At 35.3% G+C, this 26675-nt stretch overlaps 1 protein-coding gene across 11 annotated transcripts in view; it reads left to right on the forward strand.

Annotated features, from left to right (window-relative positions):
- Nucleotides 1-25026, forward strand: part of MLIP (muscular LMNA interacting protein) — a 262957-nt gene extending 237931 nt beyond the window's left edge. For 4 of the 11 annotated variants that reach the window (XM_033217484.1, XM_033217480.1, XM_033217486.1 and 1 more), the window contains 2 exons: nucleotides 15726-15779; nucleotides 17201-17382. In XM_033217484.1, coding sequence (XP_033073375.1) covers nucleotides 15726-15779; nucleotides 17201-17206 — 60 coding nt within the window. In that variant the 3' untranslated portion in view covers nucleotides 17207-17382. Of the gene's footprint in view, nucleotides 1-15725; nucleotides 15780-17200; nucleotides 17387-24701 lie in introns of those variants that run through there. The other 7 variants (XM_033217478.1, XM_033217485.1, XM_033217476.1 and 4 more) reach the window with 5 other exon arrangements.
- Nucleotides 25027-26675: the final 1649 nt, after the last annotated feature.

Below are 26675 nucleotides of genomic sequence, written 5' to 3' on the forward strand. Positions count from 1 at the left end.
ATCACGAGGTCTGGAGTTTGAGACCATCCTGGCCAACATGGTGAAATCCCATCTCTACCAAAAACACAAAAAAATGAGCCAGGCATGGTGGCACGCGCCTGTAATCTCAGCTACTTGGGAGGCTGAGGCAGGAGAATCGCTTGAACCCAGGAGGTGGAGGTTGCACTGAGCCCAGATCATGCCACCACACTCCAGCCTGGTGACAGAGTGAGACTCTGTCTCAAAAAATAAGAAAATAAAATAAAAAAGAAAAATGCAGATTTTTAAGCCTGCTTACAACTTAAAAAATTTAGAAATCTCAAGAACTGGGTGATCTCAAAGTTTTTACCTCATAGAAAATGCTATGCTTCCACTATAATAACAGACGTTTCTTTTTTTTGCCTTTTTATTTTTATTTATTTATATTTTTTGTATTTTTTTATTATACTTTAAGTTCTAGGGTACATGTGCACAACGTGCAGGTTTGTTACATATGTATACATGTGCCATGTTGGTGTGCTTCACCCATTAACTCGTCATTTACATTAAGTATATCTCCTAATGCTATCCCTCCCCACTCCCCCTCCCCACAATACGACCTGGTGTGTGATGCTCCCCTTCCTGTGTCCAAGTGATCTTTTTTTGCCTTTTAAATTGTCTAATGAGTCAGCAAGAAAATGAACTTTCCTATAAAAAATCTTTAAAAGAAAAACTGTATTGGCATAAGTACTAGATTATAATTATTTTTTCCTCATATAACTCCTAATAAGTAAAAGGAAACACAACCATAAATTAAATATGTGTAGAGAGAGTATATGTATATATACTATTATATATATATATATATATATATAGTATATACTGTAATGTATCTAGTATATTAGCTTAGGAATTTTTTATTAGAATAAGTTATAAAATACTGGGTTTAGCTGTTAATCAAAATTCTCCCCACGTGCTTGTAATGTTTACAATTGGGCGTGAGTTTTACACATTCAGTATTCATAGACTTACTGAATCAGAAGGTGTATAACTTTTTCTGGTATACTACTTCAATTATTAAAAGTCCTTTCTCTTTGAAAAAATACCATAGCTGCCAACATATACTTTCTTGTGATTTCCTTTTTTAAAAAATTAAAGTGCCCTTTTCATAAAGAGATTTTAAATTATAGCAATTATTTATATTAGAATTATGTTTTTGCTAAAAAAGACGAAGTATTTGCTTATAATACATTTTACCTTTATGATATATCAACAGAATATTTATTGATCATTTTTTCTTATCCTTTTTTCTAAGCAACTGCTCTTGAGATTGTAGATTAAGAATAAAGAAGGAATATAACTTGTCTGAAATGAGAAAAGGGGAGGAGAGTGAGCAAATGGATGTCTTTTCAGTTCAGTTATGTGCATTATTTCTGTCTTCTCTATGTAAAGAATCACTCCACTTATAATAAGGCAAGGGTGAATCATCTATTAGAATAATGAGGGAGCCAACCTAGCAAAATGTATTCTGAATGAGAAATTCACATGTAGGAAATAGGCAAAATGAAAAACAATAGCAATAGACAGCTAACTCCTTTTGTTTTCCCATCATAGAGGATTAGGGGTTGGCATACCTACTCTGGAACCTCTGGTGAGTTTTCATGGTGGTCTGATGGTATGTGAATGAGGTAGGAGGACAGAGAAAGGAAAGAAACTTTCATGTCCAGAGTGGGTAGGTGGGAGAGGCCCCTTCACAAGCTGGATTTAGCCTGCTTCCTAGGCCAGCAGCATTCTTTCCTTAAACTCCTTGGATATTTCACCCTGTAAACATTGAAGGTTGACTTTCTTTGTACATTTTTTCTTCTACTTTTTTATTTTCAAATTTAGTACATGTGTAAAGTTTATATTGTTAACATTTTTGAGAACCTGTAAATTGGTGTTATCACTGCATTGCTACTCAGAGAATTGACCTTGTAAATCTGCAGAAATCCAATAAAAACCAAAATATTAATATTATAGGCATATTTTCAAGCATGGGTTGATTTTTTTTAGTAGCTCCTCTGACATATTTTTTGCCAGAAGTTTCTTCTGATGTTTTAAACAAAGATCAATCACCAAGAGTTAATAGAGATTATAACTTATCTGGAGAAAGGAAAATCTAAAGTAAGTCTAACCTTCCCCTACTGCTTCAAAGGCTGAGAGGGTTTTGAAATAACAATTTATTTTTCTAATATATGCTGTAAATATTTAAATCTAAAGATGTGAAAAATCTTTTATGAGTATGCGTTAAGACTAAAGAAACAGCTCTTTGAGATAAGCAGTCTACAATTGTACACAGCTTCAAAATTAGAAAAGAACATTAAGTGATTTGGTTCAAGGTTATCAAAACCTTGACTAACTAATAGCCTAATTTCTCACTAAAAACAAAAAGCATAGACTTTGCAACCTTTTTATTCCAACATAAAGTCTAGGAACTCAGGAGTCTGGAAGTTGACGAAACACATTTATTCGTTTCATAAAGATGTATTGAGTATCTGTTATGTGCAAAGCGCTGTGTTTGTGCTGGCCATGCACTGGAAAGCCAGCAGACAGAGACATGGGGGCCTTTTCTAGGTCCTTATTTTCTACATAGGGAAAACAGAAATTAAAGAAGAAAAAAATTCAATACTTACTGGTAACTGTTACAACTGCCATGCAAAAGACATTTGGGCAGGTATGAGTATATATGTCAGAGGTCCTGATCCAGTCTGATGAATCAGGAATGACTTAATGAGAAAATGGTGTTGAATCTGAGGCCTGAAAAGAAGTGAAGGTTGGGGATGGGCTGGGCATTCCAGCTAGAGGAGGGCAGCAAGCATAGACAGAAAGAAAAGGAGCAGGGCAAATTTGAGAAAATGAAAGCAGGCCAGAGCACTGAAGAAGCAACTGGAATCAGAAACTATAATGTGAAGTTAGCAATAATTAAGATTACTAGATAGCTTCCACATTCCCAAGCATAATGAGTTATCTGAACTGGGGAAAAAAAAGCAGTGAGTGAGTTGAGGAGTCACTGAAATTTTATAAGGGACATATTTAGAAAAAGTGGGCAACATGCCGCTTTCTTCACATGCAGCATTTTGTTTAGATTTAAAAACAATCATAAAGTAGGGTTTACTGTTTCTTTTCCATATGAAGAAACTGAGGTTCGGAAAGTATAATTTGCACAAAATTTTGCAGAATAGCTTAAAAGCTGATGCTTGATTAATTTTCTTTGAGACACCTCCCTAACATCTATCAATAAAGCAGCATTACCACCTTCACCATCACCACCACCCCGGAATCACGCACAGGCTTCCATTTGGTCAAACGTAGCACTACATATGTAAATCAGGTCTAGAACTGACTGTTGAGGCCATCTGACTTCCTTCAGTCTACGGATAAGAAAACTGAAGCCCAAAGATGCAAAGTGACATACCCAAGGCCTTGGCATGAGTTACTGGCAGAGCCTGGGTTGATGAATTCCATAATGCTTTTCACATTTCATCTCCAGGCCCCAACATTCTTTTGGCAGAACTGTCCACTTTGCAAAGGTTAGTGGCTAAGAGAACCACTAAACATCAAATACTCTGACAAAATTGTACTGAGGCAGCCACATTTATTGAAAAAAGTAATCTTGAATTTTGGAGGCAAAAACATCCCTCAAACCTCCTCATTAATAATGTTTGTTCCTGTATGTATGATTAGAAGTCTGTGTGAATAGACCAGGGTGATTTATTTTCAATCATCATAGAAATAAAGAGCTTTGCTCTCAATGCTAAAACTTTTCTGACAAGTTTTAAAGATAATGGAGATTAGATAGCTATTAAGAATGATTTAAAATATAAAATATTTGAGATTGTTGGAATTGGAAAAAAGACTTTATTGAACTTAGAATGGGTTTTTAAAAATGTTTTAAGATTAGATGACGCCAAATTGTTTTCAAAATGAATGAATGTGTTTAATACATTCACAAAGAACATTCTGTTCAAAATGACTAAATGCAAATTAATTGGATTTTTAACATTAAAAAATGAATGTCAATGAGCAGATATTTTAAGAGAAGTGATTTTGCAAAATGAAGTATCAATCATTTTTAGCTAAGTTCTCCACTAGAGGGCAAAAAGAGCATTTCAACCGAATACATGCCTTAATGACAGGCTGGAATTTGAAACTGGGCATGTTTCTGGTTATCTAATTGCCAGTCTTAAAGTATGCTTAATTTAATCCTAAAACAGTTGACTTTTAATTTTTTTTTCCAGGAAACTGAGAGCAATCAATTTCTTATTCATATTTCTCTTTTTGGCTTAATCTTAGTAGCAAGAACACCTGCCCTGAGCTCATGTGTTGTCTGGCATTGGACATGTAGTATCTAGCTGAAATTTTTCATTGTAACATTTTAAAATAAAATCATTTAAGAAATTAGGAATTTGATAATTGGAAAGAGATGTATTGTTGCACATAGGCAGGATAACATTTTTAGTGAAGAAAAGTATACTTTGAGAAACATGATTTTTAAAGCTCTTGTAAAATAACATGCTGGCCTTTGGAATGTACTGACTATGCTTGTATTTTATGGACACAGAGAAAATAAACTGCCATCCATTTGCACCTTGTTCCGATGGAGGCACTAAGGGATAATGAGCTCTCTGTATTTCACCACGCACATCTGCCACCTGTCCCTTCTCCTTCGTGTGATATTTTAAATCAGGTTCCTTAAAGCAGAGCCTGAGACAGGGGTTCAGATATTGGTTATTTGTTGAGGGAGGGTTCTTCAGAAAAGCTTCATGTAAAGAAAGGAGTGGATTCAAATTGAGAGGGGCAAAGAGCTGAGCAAATGGCTTCCATACAAGGCCAGTCTTGGCTTAATTCATAGGAAGAAGGTTCTAGAGAATAAATTGCAAAGTTATCCACACCTGATGCAAATGAGCTACCCTTTTATGCCCTTTACCAGTCAGACATTGACTGTGGGCGGTAGGGTGGGAGAGAGTCAAGTAACTCAGGGTTAGGACAATAGTCTCAGCTGAGCAAATGCGCGGTAGGAGAAGGCAGCTGTGACCCATGCATTATTAACCCTGAAATAGAATGAAAACCTGGATAGAAGCATTTTATCTTTGCAAATTGAGTTTTAAAAATATATATTTAGTCTACCTTTGAACAAAATTGCTTGTCTAACCTTCTTGAAAAGCTATTATTTGTTTTTTTTTAAAAAGTTTCTTTAGGTTGCATCACATGAAATTGCCATTATTCAATCATTTTTTGCCTACACAAATATCAATTTTATCAGTTTCATATAGTTCAACCTAATTGTCTCATTGCCTTAATGTGTTTTATGATCCTTTTACGTATCCCATGCAACAAAATCTATTTTCACCATGTAATATTTGCATAGCCAAGGAGTCTCTTGTTTTGAAACTTCAGGGCAAAATTTTTCTGTATTGCTTTATCTTGCCTAATGTGACCACTGTTTTAGTCCTTTCACCAGAATATGAGCATAAAATTCTTTCAGATTGCTAAATTTGTTGAAGTTTGCCGATGTGTGACTAATGAAAGCACAACTCAGACATTTAACTTACAGCCATCAAGTAATGATACCCATTTGCCTTCATATAAGCCATATGTTCCATAAGTTCTGTGAATCAAATGGAAATCTCTTTTTGGGGAGCAAGGATATGACTGTGAGGTTGAGCCCTTCTTCAGGTTTTATAAAAATATTTATCTAGTCACCATTAGACATCAAACACTTTCTTAGCTTTATTAAGGCATTCAAATGAAGTGTAAGACCACAACTTGCTTTCAAAGCATTAGAAGTCCAACACTGGAAAATCTTAATACTTTGAGGCTCTATTTTTAGGAATATATGTTTATGATAGTCATATTTTCTGGTTCATTGATTTTATTATCAGTATATAATATCTTTTTCCTGTCCCTTATAGCATTTCTTCTTGAATTCCACTTTTAAGATAATAAAATTACTATTCAAGTTGTAGTTTGGTTCATATTGGAGAGACAAATCTTTTTCCTACTTTGATTTTCAAATTTGTATAACTTTTGTTTGTGTGTATTTCTCTTGTCCAGATATTTTCTGATCTTGATTTTTTTTTTATCTTGAGAGATTTCTCTTCATACCTGAGATTATCTCATTACATAACCTTAATTCTGCCATATTATCACATTTTTCGTAACTTATCTGTTATTTCTGCTTTTCAGTTTTTTATTGGAAAAGTGTAGTTTTAATTTACTAGTTTAAAATGTATTCAACCTTGTTTTGTTGTTGATGGTCCTTAACTTAAGGTCTGTATTCGTATTTATATGCCTGTATCAATATCTGTATCTTCTTTTAGTAAGACAAGTCCATTTGGTCCCTTCCATTGCCTCCCATCATATGGATAGTGTTCAATTCTAGGTGTTTATTTCTGGCATATTATGGTTATAGTTTCTCTCTTTCTTTTTCATAGTAGTTCATGGTTTGTTTTGTTTTGTTTTTATGGCAACAGCACACTTAATCAGATTGCTTTATTACCCTTTCTTCCCTTATTTCCTGTAGCATCCTCCTGCGTGTCTTTTTCTTTTTCTTTAAGTCCTTGACCCAAGAAAGTTTTTGAGATAGGTTTTTATTTAGCAAATATTCCAAGGCCTTGAATGCCTGAGAATATATTTTAATGATCCCATATTTGAATGACCTTTTGACAGTTTATAAAATCCCAGGTGATATCGAAGGCAAATTTGGCAGTACTATGAGCATTTTTCTTCTAATTCTCAAAAGATCTCACTCTGGGATGGCTGAAACTGACTGATGGTGCAGAGTTTTTTTTTAAGGGCTTCTTAGCAATCAGTAAATACCTCACTTATTTTATCGTTTGAAGTTTGAATAAAAAACGATCATAGCTGTTAGTTTGTGGTTCTAGCAAGAACATAGCTGGAAGTAAAAGAAGACAGATTCTTCAGAAGAAAGATTTTAGACTTCATCAGGTGGCTCAGGAATGGCCACAATCTAAGACCAAGTTAGAGTGCCTGGCAGGACCATACAGTTAGACCATGTAGGGCAAGGAGTGGAAGTGGAAGGAAAACACTGGGTGTACTGACAGTTTGAAGGCATTATATATAAAAGAGATGGTAAAAGGGTTAGGAAAAGCTTACATAATTTTAAAGTGTGGTTTGAAACAATGCATAGGAAGGTGTGGGAATGGAGGAATGTGGCCCAATGCCAGGAAGACGTGGCTGGCAGGCACCATATAGAAATAAATCCTTCTGTTACCTATTGACATACAGTCCTTAGCTCATCTGCCTGCCCACCAACCACATACCCTTTCCCTCCTCATCCAACTTTCAGCCCCCACATCCTTAGTGATGCTCTTGGGGGTGTACTGTTAGAGGAGAGTGGAATGGGATCTGGTAGGGGGTCTAAGGTGAGAGGGGATGGCTTGACCCTATCACAGTCATACCTATTTCTTTTCTTAAATATTCTTCCAAATCCTTGCAACACATTGATTGACATCTGTTGATATTACACCTGGGATCTGGGATAGATTTCCTGCAACTTAGAGGTAACTGGTAGCAAATTAGGAAGACCTTGGATGTGAATAAGGCAGGGACAGGATTCCAAAAATATTTATGAAGTCAAGAGTATTAATACATAGCTGTTTATATTCGATGTTATGTCACACTGGAATAAAAGGTACAGTATGCCTTATAATCTATAGAAGACAAAAAATGGAGAGAGAAAAATATTCCACCAATATTTTACTTTGTGAAGAAATAGGCATTTCATTTATGATTGTACTAGACTGGTATGATATTGAAAACAATTGAAAATGATGTTTTGCCTGTGGTGCTAAGTAACAAAGTGTTCTCTTAAAGGATAAACAAAAAGAACAACAAATATGCTTCCTTGTCAATTCCAATTTCAACTTCTGGGATTTGTTTTGAGACCTAAAATGGTGTTGGAATACACGTTTTACTCTGTTTTCATTATAACCTGGGAGCTGTGCACTGAAAAAAGTGAATGGTGTAGTTAATCCCCTTAGGGAAGTGGTTTTCTAGTTGAGAAAGAAACAAGTCTAGATGAAAAATGTAAGTCAACAATAGGATGTGGTATTTGTTTTTAAACAGACTGGATATACAATAATGGACAGACAAAAATTCCCTTACACTGCTGTCTAGAAAGTGGTGTTTGGAAGAAGAAATTCTAACATGTCCTAAGTCTTTATCTCTCGGGATGGAAGAGGAAAGGCCAAGAATTAAAATAGTATAATTTGGGAATTTTCAGCTATATTTCAGATCTATTACAAAGATCAGGACAGAAAATTCCTATGTTGTCTTATTAGTATTAGAATTGAGACTCCAGTATAACAATATTAATGCCCAACATTCAGCAGTGAGTGTTTGGTGGGCTTAAGAAACAATTACCATGCATTTCAATAGAATATATCAACTAACATTATTATCAAGTGAACATATAATAACCAAGGGAATACACAAAAGAATGTTGTGAACTTAATAGTTTGTAACAGTTCATACAAGGAATAAATGAGCAGAACTAAGAACCAACATTAAGGATTCCGGTTAAGGTTGGGGAGTTCATTTTACTATCCCCATCGGCATAACTTCTACTTCAGCTATGGCTCGGTGCAGGAGATGCCATAAAGAAGACCTTTATTTCTGAGATAGCATCATTTATTAATCAGTAGATTTTTTGCTTAAGCCTCATGGAACCAATGAATTATCCAAGTAAAAGAGGAACTGAAACTCATCTATTTAGGGCCCAGACTTTAAAGATGAAAAACTAAAGCCCAGACACAAAGTGATTTTCCCCATGTCACAAAGGGAATTAATTAGATAGAAAAACTTGGGAACCTTTGGGCATCGCCACAAATAGATGCTCTACTTTTAAATTCTAAAAGTAAATATTTAAATCCTAAAAATAAATATTAATAAATGTTGTAATAAATTTTTTGTATTTGGCCTAATACAGCTTAAATCTTTAAGACATACAGCCAATTCTTTTTCTGATATGAGAGGTATATTTCTAACTATCATAGAGAGGAGCTTTCTCCACATAGCAAGTATTATGAACTGGTCTCAATAAAGAAAAAACTCAGAGCATTGCCTATGTTTTATTCCAGGGTATAGAACTGTGAGCAGTAAAACCAATCAACTAGTGTTTGGTGCACAACTGCTAGAATATGATGAGACCTATTCTCAAGCAGCTTGCGATCTTTTGGGGAAATGAGGAAAACATATATATCTATATGTTTATATATGTGTTTATATGTTATATATATGTTTATAAAAGTAAATACGTTTATTTACTTTTATTTTAAGTTTGGGGGTCCATGTGCAGGTTTGTTACATAAGTAAATGTATTTTAAGGAGATTTTTCATACAGATTATTTCCTCAGCCAGGTACTAAGCCTAGTATTCTTTAGTTGTTTCTCTTGCCTGTCTCCATCCTCCCACCCTCCACCTTCTGATAGGCCCTAGTGTCTGTTCCCCTTCATGTGTCCATGTGCCCTCATCATTTAGCTCCCACTTACAAGTGAGAACATGCAGTATTTGGTTGTCTGTTCCTGTGTTAGCTCACTAAGGATGATGCGGCCAACAATCACATGATAAAAAGCCCAGCATCACTGATCACTAGAGAACTGCAAATCAAAACCACAATGAGATACCATCTCACACCAGTCAGAATGGGTATTAGTAAAAAGTCAAAAAATAATAGATGCTGGCAAGGTTGTGGAGAAAAAGAAACACTTACACATTGTTGGTGGGAGTGCAAATTAGTTCAACCACGTGGAAGACAGTGTGGAGATTCCTCAAAGACCTAGAGGCAGAAATACCTTTAGACCCAGCAACCTCATTACTGGGTATATACCCAAAGGAATATAAATCATTCTATTATAAAGACACATGCATGTGTATGTTCACTGCAGCACTATTCACAATGGCAAAGACGTGGAATTAACCCAAATGTCCATCAATGATAGACTGGATGAAGAAAATTTGGTACATATACATCATGGAATACTACGCAGTCATAACAAGGAATGAGATCATGTACTTTGCAGGAAAACTTATATTTAATAGTGTTCATTCATTTAATAAGCATTTTCAAGGGCTTACAGATGACACTGAAGTGAAGTTGATGCATACAAATTCCTCGCAGTAATTCTCTATCCTCCATTTCTGACATCGCTCTCTCACTCATTTTATCCATCCACTAGAATTTTCTCCCTGTTTTTCAATCATCCCAATTGTGAGTAATTTCCTCTCAGCAACTAATTCCATATATACTCCTCATGCTTCTTATTCCTATGAGGTAGCATCCCTGAAATTTCAGCCTCTGGGAAAAATATGCCTTCATCCTTTTAGTTTAGGTTAGATTCATCTATTATGAACCCTGATAAGACTCAGTAATTTTACTTCCTAACATATTATTTTGTGTTTGTACCTATATATTCCTGATTATATAATTACTATCTGTCTCTCCTGCTAGACTGTGGTCTTCAAGGCAGGTGACAATGTCTGTTCACTGATTGTGACATCCCTAACATCTAGCCAAGTGCCTGACCTATTAGCAGGTACTTAATAATCAGATATGTGGTAAATGATCTAACTATACAACTCCAATGTATCAGAATTGATTAGGACATTTTGAGTATAGCTAATTTTAGTTGTAAATAGATAAATATTTGAAACAAATTCATTTCATCAATTCATACAAAGATATTGGCAATGGCTTTACTATTCAACCTGTGGTAGCATCAGCACCAGCTGACAGCCTGTCAGAAATGCAGAATCTCAGGCCCCTCTCCACACTTACCCTGCCAGAATCTGAAATTTACAAGATTTCCTGGGTTCCTCTAGCGCATTGTGCTATGCTGTAAATCAGGGATTAAAAACACAAATACTTTATTGGGCTAGGCATATCTCCAAAGTGAAGGAAACAAATATATAATGTATATAATGATAATAAATATAACCTATAACATATTATCAAGATATGTATATAATCATGATTATGTACATAATCATGATAATAGGTAACCCCTGACCTTTGGCCTCCTCATAGGAGTGGTGGGGACTGTATTTACATGGAGATCTTTAGCTTCATCTAAAAGGCACAAGCTACTGTCCAGAGTCACAAAACTGCAAGGTTAGTGTTGGAAGATCTTTGAATAGTTCAAGAGAAACCAGAAATACAAACCTGCATGTATAATCTGTGGACTTAGACACTGATAACTAAATTTAATTCTTTTTAAAGCAAAAGAAATATGAGGATCAAATAGAACTCACCTGTGTGATAACTCTACTTGAAGGATCTTCAGTTTTCAAAATCTCATACAAAGAAGCATATCTTTTAGGCATTCAGTTAATACTTCCTAAGGCTTCACTAATTCAGAATTCTTTAATTTTACAAGTCAGGAAACTGTTTCTTTTCTTTAGCCATCTAATTCTCCCTTTCTCTTATTAATTTATTTATTCAATACTCATTCAGTGTCTACCCTGTGGTGGTTGGGTCCTATGCTAAGTACAGAACAACTAACAATAAGTTAGTTTTAGTTATAATCTATGACTTCCAATGGCATCTAGTCTCGTAATGACAACATTATACTTATGAAACAGATTTGATGTGGGTATTGCTACAATAATTTGTAATGTCTGCTTTTGAGGGATAGTATTGAGAAGGTTATGCTCGATCTTAGTAGTTCACAAATCTAAGTGGAGAGACAGAAGCAGAAGGTACAGATGACTGAAGACAAATGGTGTGAAGGAGGTTGACAAGAGGATGTAGTTGAACACAAAAGCAATCCCAAAGAAGTGAATTCTGGATGGAATGTATGGCACCCATGGTGATTTTAAAATGTTAAGACTTCCTGTAACACTCCCTCAGCTTCATAATTTCTGGCACTACAGAAAACATACTTTATCTCCACTCAAGAAGGGAGAACTGTTTCACAAAAGCTAAAGCTCTGAACTCCATTTCTTGTGTACATTAAAGACTTAATTGACTGATTTAACCACATTTTGCATATTTTTTTCTAGTTGTTACATTCTCATTTCTTCAGTTGGTCTGAGGGGATTTTATCTCTTTGGGGGTATAGTTTATATTTCCTCGGGAGAGGCAGTGATATTTTTGAGAAAGCCCCACACTGGTAACAAACTCTTCACAAGGCTTTATGTTAGTTTGGTGGCAGCTGTGACCAAAAGTGTAATAAAAATCAACTGAACGTTTTATTCAAATGTGTTTTTCCAACAGTGGTGAGGGAACAAAGGTTGAGTTAATCTGTTATACAATATCTAGGACAGGATTTTCTATCCAGGATAGAAGTATGCTTTGTCTCATTTCACTTGAACTTCCCATTTCATTCATCTTTCCATGCTGAATAATGCTCTGATGCTAATATTAGTAACTTTTTAGTTATTTTTTTCTTTGAGGAAACATAATAGTTTGTTTTCCATGTCGTTCGTTTACCATCAAGTATGCCATCTTGGATGACTCTCTGCCCTGTAATATTCATCTACTCTCTGCATAGCAAGCCATTCACCTACATAGAACTAGTTTGTTTTTTTTTTTTTTTTTTTTTCATGGAGTGTTGCTCTGTTGCCCAGGTTGGGGTGCGGTGGCACGATCTTGGCTCACTGCAACCTCCGTCTCCTGGGTTCAAGCAATTCTCCTGCCTCAGCCTCCTGAGTAGCTGGGATTACAGACATACACCACCATGCCCAGCGAATTTTTGTATTTTTAGTGGAGACACAGTTTTACCATGTTGGCCAGGCTGGTCTCAAACTCCTGATCTTGTGATAAACCCGCCTAGGCCTCCCAAAGTGTTGGGGTTACAGGTGTGAGCCACCACGCCCAGCCAGAACTTGTTTTAATGCTTAGTTTCACTGTTTCCATTCTGACTGGCAAAATGTTCATACTATGTGTTATTGTCCCCCCCATTTGACATTTCTAGTCCTCATGCATTACAAAGTCTCTGCATTCGGCAGAGGTTTTAGCATTCAATATTTCTCTCTGTTCCCAGTTTTTCTTCCTTAATCAACAAAATAGCAGCATATCTACCTTCTGCTTCTTTGTTCATTCTAGAAAGTAGGAAGGCTAGAGTTACCCAGAAAACTTGAGTCAATTGTATTTTCTGAGATGATATTTTTAATAAATTCTTCTTTTTTTCTTCTCTCTCTCCCTCCCTCCCTCCTTTCCTTCCTTCTCTCCCTCGCTCCCTCCCTCCCCTCCCCACTTTCCTGCCCTGCTGCCATATCTCTCATGCATTATTTAAATATCTTCCAATCCACGTATTTTTATATTTTGCACATCAGCCACAGTGACTTTTTTTAAATGAGAAATCTGACCGCATGACCACACATGTCCCCAACTTAAAGTACTTGAATGACTTCTCACTGCCTAAGAAAATTAAGCTCAGACTCCTCATCTGACATATAAGCTCCATTATACTGTGTCTCTTGTGTGGCCTTTCATAGCTATACCAGCCACCCCTGAGATTCTGCTGGTCTCTGAATGGGACCCCCTTGACTTTAGTGTCTGGCTTTTCCCTTTGCTAAATGTCATACTCCATTCCCTTCCCCTGTCTCTCTGTCTTCCCCACTTCTTTTTCCTGCATATCTTCCCACAGGCATATTGCCACATCACACTTGCTTTGAGAGCACAGTCTCTGCTCACTCTCAGGCTAGATTCCAGCATGGGTGTTCCACTTACTAGTTTTGGGCCTTGAACAACTTATCCTACCTCTCAGTGATTTCATTTCCTCATCTGTGAAACAGGGTATTACCAGTGCTCACCTTACCAGGTTGTTGTGAAAACTAAACGAACAAACCCATATAAAGAATTTATTATGTGAGTATGTAATAAATTATGACTAAATCCATAACTCTTCACAACACATTAATATCACATTTTTAGTCAGCTTAAGAATACTAAAAAGGCAAACCTTTTGTGATGAAAGATCATAAACAGAAGAAAGCATTCCAAAGCTAAATATAAATGATTTGAGGATTACCAGTTAATTAGGATCATTTTCTGTTCTCTTTCATTGACTAGGATAATCAACATATAGTTTTTGAAATTCAAGATTAAAATAAAATGGATTAAAATTACTGAATACCTGTATTGGAAAGGAAGAATAGAATATAACAGTAGGCATCACATAATTACTCAATTGCTTTTCTAATCTCAGTTGAATGCTTTATTGGGATATTACCAAGATTTTAAAATTTCAAGATGATTCTTCTTTTCTGTTTTAGGAGATTAGGAGGTTGGACATTTGACATTGTACAAACTCTGATGATTCATATAGATATTGTACTACTTAACCTAGGTATACCAATGACGGTGCTATTTCCAGGATAAATCACTTGAGTTTGAAGTTTGAAGCAGTACCTAGAGTCTGATCCTAAGCCATACGTAGGATCTCAGGAGACTCTGATGAACAGGAAAAAGTAGGTGCTTCCAGCTGCTTTCTGGAATGCTATTTAGATTTCTAGTTGGCTCTAGGGCCAGATCATGCTTCTATTTAAAGCAATGGTCTCAGGCAGCTAGAAGGAGTCCTGTTGCTATGATACCCAAAGGATTTTATAGTTGGGAATACAATGTAAGGGCTTGGATTTGGTGAAGCTATAACTTTAAACAAAAATTGGTTCCATCCTTGAATATCTGTTGGGACGAAGGCAAACCTGAGGAAATGTCAGGTGGAGAACTCCTTACCCTCTCTAGCAGCCACAGTTAGAGTCTTCCCCAGGGCAGGCTAAATTACTGGCCTCCTCCAAATTGCTCTAGGGGATTAAGAGCTGGTCTCTGTCCGTAGACTTTTTACCCAAAGCAAGACCCTGTTGAAAGTGAAAGGGGTCCAATCATTTCAACAACCCTGGTTTGCCCAGAATGATGGCAGAAATAAGAAATGTTACTGTCAAACTGGATCTGTGGTTATTCTAAAGCTGGAGTTAGGATAAATGGTTAATACCAAAAGAGGGTAAAGAGATTTCATTATAAATGTTTGCTCTCCCCTTCTCTTTGTGTGTGTCTCTTAGTTTGTCTCTCTCTTTCTTGCATATCGATGACATTCTTCTATCTTATGAAGTTTACATGTAGCTCTCAGAAGACCCATGCAGTAATAAAAATTCCCACATAAAAAGAGAACTTCTCTTCTGTTAAAAGTGTCACTATGATATAAATTACATTATAATAACATCACCCAGTGAGATTGCAATGTTTATGAAGTTCGTGTGTATTGAGATTATTAATAGTCACAATAAAGCACAATATTTTACATTTCCAGTAAGTACTGTCTATAGATGCATCTACATTTACTGTGGGTCTGAACATGATTTGTTGCTGTTGCTTTGGAGCTTTTCAATTAGAGGCCTATATGTGAGGGGTGAAACATAAATTTAACTTTGTTTCCTCTCTGTGAAATCTGTTAGTGCATTTTGACAGTTCCTTCATTAGATACATAATTAATGAGGGCCTATGCTATATGCTAAGCACTGTTAGAGTTGATGTGTGACACAAAAATAAATAAGATGTGGTCTTATACTGAAAGTGCTCACTCTCTGCCAAAATATCTTCCTTTGTCTTTTAGTGACAATTGAATCTTAATGTTTATACTTGGTAGAATCCACTATTATCTGCAATAAAATATTTATGTCATTGTCAATCTATTTAAATGAAATTTTTTAACTTTTTTTTTTTTATCACTTCTACACCTGATCATATCCTGGGCATCTTTTCTGTGAAGCTGAGTCATCCAATGACGGCTATTCCTGAACATGAAGCTCTTGATTCCAAAGAGGTAAATGTAAGATAGGACTGGACATCTAGTTATCCATTTCTGTGTGATTGTAGAAATAAACCAATCTAATTTTTTTAATGTTAACAAAATTGTGCTTTTATAAAAAAAGAAAAAATTATTACTAACTGTTCCACTCTGTCGGTCAGAAGGATTTGATAGTGAAATAAGTAAATTCTTGCTGACTCTCAACGTAGAAATTAGCACTAGAGTTCCCCGTGTGTGATATACCTGGACCAACAAACCAAATCCTGCCTCGAGTGTCTGTCTTTGTGATTCCCTTTTTGGGTTCATGTGTGAAATCACTGTTATCTTCTTTCTCTAGAGGGTAATGGATGTCCCATAATCCATATGGTTTGTTTTCAGGGTCAGACTCACAGTATCTCATGGTATCTCAGTTTCAGTTCATAGGAAGGTGAGTGCTAGACTTACCGAGCACCACCAACCCCACCTTCCCCAAGTGAATTTTATATATGGCATGCAGCTTTTAGACAAAGGCATATCAGCTCAATCGTAGCCTCTACATTTCATGTAAATGTTTATCTATTTTAATGTTTTGAGCTGATAAGTAAAAAGTAAGTTCAAACAACCTTCTTTTTTTTTTTTTTTTTTTAAAATGCTATACCATAGAAACAAAGGCAAAAATTCTGTAAAGATATGTTTTCTTCATGGTTTGCTTTTGTATTCATCAAGAGCAAGACTAACTGAATGGTGTTTTCTTCTTCTACATCCCCTCGGATAAAGTGGAAAATGGGAGAAAAAAAGTGATTTTAAAAAACTCATCTCTGAGAAGGGACTGGGTGAGCTCATACATTCATTTAAAATACCCTTACAAAAGAAGTATGCTTAATTTTGCAGCCTCCAAGTTTAGGAAGAAACAAGCATAACATAAAAGAGAAGTAAGAATAATAAAATTCCACGTATAATTTGAATTTTCTTTTCCAAGCCATATTTTTCGTAATTTAAGGCGTATTATCTACTTTTCCTAAATTGGCATCCCTATTTCTGCAAATTTAAAAAGCTCTGTCATAATATAAGACTGATGTGACTTTTGGCTGTAGCATTAGTCATTAAAATATAAAGTTGTGTTATAAATAGGTATGCATTTATATCATTGACCGCATCTCTGGTTACTTTTTAAGATAATATTGTAAAAATAGGATTATTAGTTTTATGAATATGAACATATGGAAGACTCTCAACACATGTAGCCAAATTGCTGTTCTGGAAAGTTGTAGTAATTCACCCTATGAGGAGTGTGTTCTAATAATATCTGCCTCCATGCAGTCTTGGCAGCATTGAGAATTACTATAATTCCCAATCTATTGAGAGGTTACTATACATTACAAACAGTGTTATGCACTTTGTTTTACTTAATTTTCATAAAACATTCCTAAGTTAAGTACTATTATTATCTTTTTTAGAGATGAGGAAACTAAAGCTGCAGGAACTTAATCTATTGCCTAAAGTCAAATAGCTACGAAGTGTCTCTAAAATCAGAAATTGAATCCAAATCTGACGGCCTACAGTCTGTGCCTCTTGAGCACTCTATTATTCTCTGTCTAGTGTCTAAATTAATCTAAATTAGGATTTTTAATTTAGATAAAGATATTTATCCAAATTTCTCTATTTTTAATTTATATTTCTATCTACATGATCTAATTCTTTCTCTTTTAAAATCACCTTTTAAAATACTTATCAAATTAAAAGGGAAAGTTACTTTTTAATATTAACTTGCATGTTAAAATTCTGTATTTCTTACTATTTTTGTCTTTATTTTTTGTCTATTTTGTTTTTGCACTATCTTACGCATTTATTGGTATGGTGATATATTTTTGTTGAGTAGTAAACTCCCTTTTTATATATTAAAGTTAATAACTTTTTGTCAAATGTGTTAGCTCTTTCAGTATGATGGTGACAAATTGTATAATAGTGAAAATTTAGAAAAATATATATGTTCAGAAATATAAGAATGATTAAATCAATTTTGCACATTTCAGATGAATATAAAAAATAGGAAACTTTGTATTTCTTTCAAATACAATAATTTTGGTTCAAGTTCACATAGGCTATATCTACACAATAAGAGTGTTTCTACACACAAAAAAAGAAAATCAATTGGTTATTAAATTACAAAAACAGTCAGTTCAGATAACAAATTGAGAACTACTGAATGCTAGGTAATGGAAAAGCCTTTGTGAGCCAAAGAGAATGGTATAGATGTAGTATTTGCATTTTTTCACACCGATTATCACAACCCTGGAGACAAAACTTAAAATTAAGATAGTGGATAAGATTGCCATAAAATGATTTTGATTCAGGTTTGGAATATATGAAAAATGTCATTTAGAGTTTGAACTTTAACTTTGTGAGAGAAGACTCTCAACACATGTAGCCAAATTGCTGTTCTGGAAAATTGTAGTAGTTTACTCTATGAGGAGTGTGTTCTGATAATATCTGCCTCCATGCAGTCTTGGCAGCATTGAGAATTATTATAATTCCCAATCTATTGAGAGGTTACTATGCATTACAAACAGTGTTATGCACTTTGTTTTACTTAATTTTCATAAAACATTCTTAAGTACTATTGTTATTCTTTTTAGAGATGAGGAAACTAAAGCTGCAGGAACTTAATCTATTGCCTAAAGTCAAATAGCTAGGATGTTTAACTTTGTGAGGGATAGTTGTAAAAAAATGTAAATAATTAAGCAAAAGGCCATTTTGTGCTTCCAGTGTGCTGTATTTCACTTCTTAGTAATATTGGCACATTTTGGAGCAATTTATCAACTTTTTACAACTTCTTATGATATGTGGTCAGACTCGTATTGACCCGGATATTTTCCCCAAATCTTTTCTCTGTTATTTATTTACCTTCAACCACAACCAAGAAACATCAGTTTTATAAAGCAATTCTGTTCTTATGAGTATATGACCTAAAGGAATAAACCATTTCAGTTACAAACACAGTGCAAATCAAGAATTATGGAAGAGCCCTTGATGGTATCTCAGAATTTTCCCCTTGGTTTTTCTTTCATTTCCTAAAGACATTAGTTTGTCTTGCTTGCTACCAGATTGTCATTTCTTGAATCAACTCAGGCTATTTGTAGATACTACCTTTTTAAAATTAACTCAGTAATTCATTTAAATACAAACAGATGTTAGATATATCTGATTTGATTTACCCATCATTTTTATAACTCACATCATTTCTAAAGTTCATTTAAAAGGAACGAACTCAAAAAACAAACAAACAAACAAAAAAACAATTCCACTTATCATCTAGCTCAGTGGTTCTCAACCCAGGCTGAACATTACAATCACCTGTAATTGGCTTTTGAAACACACCAATGACAAATATACTTCCTTGTCATATGACAGGGATCCACTCCAGACAAATTAATAAATCAAGAAACTTTACAGGTTACAAAGGTATTGGTATATTTTTAAATCTCTTCAGATTATTCAAATATGCACTAAAGGTTGAGATCTTCAAATTATAGCTCCTTCATTGGCAGTCTAAGAAGGCCAATCAAATAAATCGGTCATTCAACCTTGAAAACACAAAATAGAAAGTAAAAGTAGGAGGATCATAAAAGAATATGTTCCAGTGAATGATTTCAATTGCTAAAAACTTGGGTGACAACAATTCTTGTCCAATGGCTTAAAGGAATAACATGTGCTTTAATTTGTGATAGATTAATTTTAAGAGATCTGTTCTATGTTGAGATTCACTGTAATTTCATTAGCAAAATTTAATACTTTATTTTTGTTTGCCTTCACATTCCATACAAGGTTTGAAAATTGCTTAGGATGGGGCTGACATAGTATTTGGTGCAAGCTGAGTCTGGAGGCTTAGTGCATTCCAAACAATGTTTTATTTGTACTTTATATAACACTTAAAATACATGGTCACTGATGAACCTCCATACAAGCAGATGAGATCTGTAAATAATTGATTTGACCATTGTGTTATCTAACTGATTTTCAAAGAAGAATACTTTCAGAGATTTTTACTGTTCACACCAGTGCAGTAATTTCTAAGTAAGTGAATATTTAACACCATACAGGCAGAGCATACTTGTTGACTAAGATAAATGATTTCTGAGTTGAGTTACTTAGGAGAAAATTAAATTCTAGTACTGACAATTTTTTTTATTGTATTTCTCATCTTGTGAGTTCAGCAACTCTTTTATCCACAACAACTCCATAACCTGCTTCTCCTTCTGCAGACTTATTTGTGAATGTCATACTGCAGAATGAGATATAAACAGACTGCTCCTTTTTGTATTACCTGCTACATACAGCCCTATGACTCCTGCATTTTATTTTCAAATTGAAGATCAATTGATTTCCCAAAACATGATTAGATTCATTTGGTTCTGACCTTTCAGGTTCATTTGTTATTAACACAACTTGAGAACTAATCATTCACTAGCTGCCCATAAAACACATACTAGGCAAATTCCTGTGTTTTCTTATTCCTTCTCTTTGCAGATTTTTGATAAACATTTAAGGGTTTACAAGATAGCAATTCTGTTAGAGAGGTGACTATCACTGATTTGCCACTTTGGTAGTATATAAGCTTTCTGAGTTTGTTTTATTTTGAATTTCAGAACCACCACTGATGTCTAAGGTTCTAATAGTATAAAGCAGCCATCCCATTCCTCTGACTTTATTCTCCGGGTGAGAACATAGAAAAGAGAAAATAAATTACTTGCCTGTGGAAACCACTCTCATTTTCTGGTTTGATTTAAGGGTAAAAATAAAATTATCAAGAGAAAAGGCCCACTCTCTTCTTTTCAGGCAATTTTCCAAAACATTATTTCTCAAAATGAAGCTTTGATACATCTTGGATTGCTGAGAGTTGAAGGTTGTAATCTCAGGAGAGAATTTGGAATCTGGATATTATTACCAGTTGATTAAAAGAAGATTCCTATGCATTGTTACACAAATGGCTACAGGGCCAGGGTAACTTTGTCTTGTAAAAATAAAGACACCTGATACAGGTACCTGAGTAGATAGCCACCTTTCCCAGGCATCAGGTGGTCAGGGAAATAATAAAGGAAAGGATATTCCTATATTCAGATTTGGTAGCAATGGATCCATCAAAATGACTTTCTTGTGTTGTAAGCCTCCAACCTGTGTTGAGGAAATGTAATTTAAAAACAAAACAAAACCTTTCTGCTAACCCAGAAGTTCCCTTCACAAGGGTAGTAGAGAAATAAAACCCTTTTTGTTATTGAATAAACATTGAACCAGAATGTGATGTGCATCATAGGCAATCTGCTAAGAGATTGCAGAGACAAGAAGAAATCTCAGACTTCATATCACCAAGGAGATAGACCCCATTACATACATATTCTCAAGATCAACAATAGTTAAGTGGGTCCTTAAGTAAGAAAAATGAAAGCATCATTAATTATACATAGTTCATCCTAAATTCACCTGGAATTTGGGATGACAATCTGTGTCTGGCTTTACAAGGCAAAGTAAACTTCGCATATCTTTACGACATGGGGTCGTTTTATAACTTTGAGCCAGGCTTGTACTAAAGTTAGAGTCTTACCCTCCCTGGAAACTGGCAGATAGGGATGCTGTCTTTCTTGACTGTTTACATTTAAAGGAAATGGTTCTCAAGTCCTTGAAAGAAACTTTTCAGGGCCTGATAAAAGGCCCACCTGTTTTCAAAAGAACTTATATACCTTTCAAAGAGAGGAGAAAGTACTTACAATGATGACTTTTCTAAAGTAAATGCTTTAAGAAAAAGAAGGGAGAGGGAAATCTCTCCCATTATGCTCAGCAGCAAGAATTAAGCCTTTCTTTTTGAATTTCCAATTGTTCTTACACTTGGTTGGCAAGAACCAGAATTAAAATCAGGGAGAGTCTGGCTCTGAAGTAGCCAATAAAAAGAAACAGCTCTCATTTATTTTTCATTTCTAGAAACTCAGTTAAATCTACTATAGAAGTGGTTGTTTGACTATTTTGGGGTCTCTCCTTCAAAGTCATCTCAATAGATTCAAGTTAGGTTTGATACTGTAGTGAGTCGTCAAGTTGAGCAGAAGTCAGGAACTAAAAGGACCTACAACTCCTCTGTGTGGTAGCTTGGGAAGACTATTTCTAGTTTCCAAGAGAAACAAACAAAACAATAAGATCAGGGTTAATAATTATTTGGAACTCACATCATCCAGACATCACATGATTTTGACCCCAGATTCAACATCGTACTCTCTAGAATCCATTGTACCTGCATCCCTTATCTATGAGGTTGCCTTTATAGGACCTTAATTACTGAACGTTTTATACCTTCTGGCTTATGGATAATAAACTCTGATACCAGATTTTGTCTTTTTTTCAACAATTATGTAACAATTGTGTTACATAAATGCACAAAACATTTGAAATCTTTCAGGAAAAAAATGAACATGCAGCATTTAATCATATTATGATACACATTTCTTGGAAATGGCTTTTCGTTCTCAATACATGCATCCTGATTTCATATTCACAAGAACACATATGTAGGTTATTTTGTTTTCATTTTGCAGTAAAGAATATGCATATTTGGTTTTGCATTTAATGGGAATGAAAAAGCAACTCACACAGCACATTCCTTTAAAAAATGCTTTCTGTAACATTGGCTTAATGTTTCACAAGAATATATTACTTATTACCCACAGTTAACTCTGAATTAAAAAAAAAACAAGATTTTGAGTTTGACTGTGTTCCAGGATTATGACTTCCAAAGCATCTTAAGTTCTTTCTTACTTATGTTTTCTTATATCCAAAATAAGTGTGTTGTTTCATTGGCAATATAACAAAATACTGAGCCTTAACTGCCAAGGTGCTAGTTTGAAAATAGAATTGATGTATTTGTTGATGATTCTCATTTTTCTTACATGTCCACCTTCGTTATTCCCAAGTTTTTTTTTTTTTTTTTTTTTTTTTTTTAGCTCTTTACCTATACTGAGATTGGCAAAAAAACAAAACAAAACAAAAAACCACAGTACAAACTTCACAAAGTGTCTAAAATGATGGCTGTAGCTGTCATAGCATAGTACATCTTTTCCAACTGACTTCTAAATCGTGGGGCCAAACATTTATTTGATGTGCTGGTGCGTTCGGGAAGAGCTGAGACATAGTGCTAAACTTGCCGGCATGGTGTCAGAAGATGATCTGCCTATGGTGCTTCAATCTGATTTAATGATTCCTATTATAATAAAATTTTATATTCGAGAGGGAACTTAGAAGGCATTTATTCCAATATTTTATTTAATGTTATAATCCCATCTACATAATATATGCTCATATATCTTCTATTGAACCTCTCCTGGTAACAGAGTACACCATTTCACAAGCCAGACTCAGTGTATGTTTTAGTTTGACTAAGACAAACTAAGTAATGGCTATGTGAACAACAAAAGCAAATAGAAAGCATGGAATAAACTGGGGCTTAATTTGGAGCACTATGACCTTGGATGTGATATTGAATCTTTCTGAGCTTCAATTTTATTCTTTGTAAAATGGAATCAAATGATTGTGAAGATCTGCCTAAATGTATGTAAAGTGCTTAGTGTATAAAATACATGGCACTTAAAAAGTATTAGCCAAATGATGATAATTTCCTTAAACATCTTGTAAAATTAACTACTACTAAATGCTGGTACTTTAAGAAAAATCATGTTAGTGCTTTCAGAAAAAGCAAAATAATGATAATTTTCATTTGTTAGAAATATTAATGAGGAGATGTACTTGAATCATTTCCTCCCTTCATTCTAGGGCTTCAGAGAATTTCAGATAATGAAAGCTACAGTTTACTTCTTACTTTTTTGCCTGTTGATTTTCTATGACCAGAACAAACCAGAGCAGTCATGAGCCACCCCCTTTGTTAGCACTTTTTTATCTGTCTCCTTCTTCTAGTCTAAAATGTACTTTCTCCTAATAATGCAGATTGTAACCACGTTTCACAATCCTGTTTAGCTGCTTGGCCAAGACATATGCTTGCACATAGGAGCCAACTCTAAGTCACCACTGCTTCTTCACCTCATGATCTGGCTGAGGGCAAAACACAGACAGTTGCCTGTAGAAAGGCTCCCATATTAGTCATGAGTTGGAACCTGGAAATAGAAAGTTCTGGTCAGTTCCTCCATTGGTGTTATTCCATCACATTGTTCTATCGGTTATGTCTTAGAACTAAATTTCTCTTCTTGCTTCATCTCTAATGCTTTCTTTTATACTTTCTTTTGTATAATCTGCCTTCACAATTGCCAGTAGCCATCTTCCACTCAATTAAGTTTATCTTATCTTTTCCAGATGGTCCAAACCTATCACATAGGAACAGAGAGATTGAATGGGTAAAGAAATTATTGGAATCACTCCTCTATCACATAGCAAAATTGTAAGATCAAGCAAATCAATATATGAAAAAAAGCAACAGGTTAATTGGTCTTGGTCTTTTGTAATTTTCCCTTTTGCAAAAGCTGGGACTTAATTCAATCTCTATTCACTTAACCTCCTTGTTAGATGATGCATTTTAGGGAATGATGCAGTCAATGCTAAAGTGAAGTTAAGTCATCAGTCAAGTAATGGAAGGGTGAGGGTGTGAGTGAGATATAGCAGTGCTCTTCCTTAAGGCAGCCCCAGCCCCTCAAAACCATCATGGTACTTTGTAGGAGGCCAGAACTGCTCTGCTGAACTGTCGAGAGATTGGAGTCTGATGTAAAGGTACAGCTGTGTGTCTTTATTATGCCATTAATAGTGAAACAAGGAAGGATCTACTTAAGGCATAAAAATAAGCTTTTCTTATTGTAGTATAAACCATTTTTTTTTGTAGGAGATGCTATGACCAAATATTAATGTATAATTTTCAGTCATATTTTTTAACATTTATTCATCTTAACCTGACTACTATATTCTCTTATTTTACAGTAATGAAGTTGGAGCAGAGGCTGAAAACACAGGCTGCTGAAGTTTTTTGGAATGCTGGTGCTAACACTTGCTAGATTTAACTTCTTTTTTTTCCAGAATTAGTGCTCCCTTTATGAGCTGCAGTGCAGCAGAACCAAAAAAAGTTTGCTGCAGTTATATAGCATCACAGTGCTCTGCTAACAGCCAGCATAAGAGAGATTTACCTACAGCTTTTTGCACCACTGTTCAAGCCTTTAATGCCTTCTACTTAATATTAAGCTGACAGCAATACTAACGTGCCCCTATATTTGGCAGCCAAATAAAGAAGAATCATGGGTAAATAGAAGAATGGCTGTGACTATTTTTCAATACGTATTTTATTTAATGCATACATTACTAACTGTGTCAGGTTTTTATTCCCCTTTTTCTTAACCTTTTTACATGAAAATAATCACAACTTTTAAAGTAACTAATTAGCTTTCAGAAGATGCTGATATTCAGAGGTTCACTGGTGAGATCTTGAACATGAGATAGTTGGTATTTTGTATGACACACATTACTTTCCTGTTCTGTTGGGGTTCGGTGCTGCTGGGACAGACTGTGTGCCAGGAGCAGCCCAGTTCTGATGAACATCATGTTACTGGAGTGCCTGGGATACCATTGTCTCTCTGCCTGTCACCACATGATTCTTGTGAAAACTACTTTAGAGTTGGTTTGTATAAAAAATTCTGAGAGCAGCAGAGGCCATAGAGCAAACCCATACTTGATGACAGTCCTGAGAGCCCCCTAGAGGCACACTGTGTGTCCACCATGTTGGCCATCTTCTATTTATTTCCCAGTTGTCATCCCCAGCAGTCTGTCTTAGCACCCTCTGAGTGATTTCCTTCTGCTCATCTGGGAAGCCTAAGATAACACACATTAAGAAAGAACAGCAGTCTGGACAGTGAGCCCCTGATGGTAAAGAAGTCTTGGGAAAACCTGCTTCATTCACTCTGCACATTGTCCATGTTCTCAGTGGAGCCAGCTGTGAGCCAGTGTCCCTAAACCAAGCTTCCTCACCCAATCCCATCACTCAAACCCAAGCAGGGAGAGTGGCCTATAGAGGAGCAACTAGGCTCCTTCATTCTCCAATAGCCATTTTAGAATGTTCCATTTTCAGCTATTATTTGACAACTGGAAATATAAACTTCTCAATGTCTCCTTTGTTGGTGTTAGAGAAGCAAAGGAGACTTAATAAAGCCATCTGCTCATCTCTCCTTCCCCCAGCAAAAAACATTTCTCCATCAACCTGCTAAATGGTATGAAGCATCACTGTAGATTATTAATAATGATCTCTAACATTCACTGTGCTCTTATTATGAGCAATGCACCACACCAAGTGCTTTACATGAATTTAATTTAACCTCCACAATGAACCTGTGTGGCTGGTAATATTATTTTCCATATTTTATTTTTGTGAGAACAGCCTCCTCCAAGTGGTTAAATTAAGCTAGTAAGTGGCAGCAGCAGAATTCAAGTCCAAGTAATCTGATTCTAAGATGAAGCGATTTACGTAATCATTTGTGTAGTCATTTATGCCGTCAGTTTTGGATCTCCAGTGTAAAAGGGTGACATGATTACACTTCTCAGCTCATGGCAGATTTCTATCATAAATTTGGGCAAGCCCCCCCTTATGTATGCTTGTTGATTAATGTTCATCATTTATAATAATTTCTATCTTCCCTTCCGTGCTGTAGGCACATATCAGGTAACCAGCCCCCAATATTTCAATGTAGGTTCTTTTCTATTTTCCCCAACTGTCAGCCGGTCTGAGAAATAAAGAGAAAGAGCACAAAAGAAAGAAATTTTACAGCTGTGTCTCCCAAGGTGACATCACATGTCAGCAGGTTCTGTGATGACCCAGAGCCGCAAAACCAGCAAGTTTTTATTAGCGATTTTCAAAAGGGAGGGAGTGTATGAATAGGGTGTGGGTCACAGAAATCACATGCTTCAAAG

Source organism: Trachypithecus francoisi, unplaced genomic scaffold, assembly GCF_009764315.1.
Source record: "Trachypithecus francoisi isolate TF-2019V2 unplaced genomic scaffold, Tfra_2.0 Lachesis_group10, whole genome shotgun sequence".
Lineage (NCBI taxonomy): Eukaryota > Metazoa > Chordata > Mammalia > Primates > Cercopithecidae > Trachypithecus > Trachypithecus francoisi.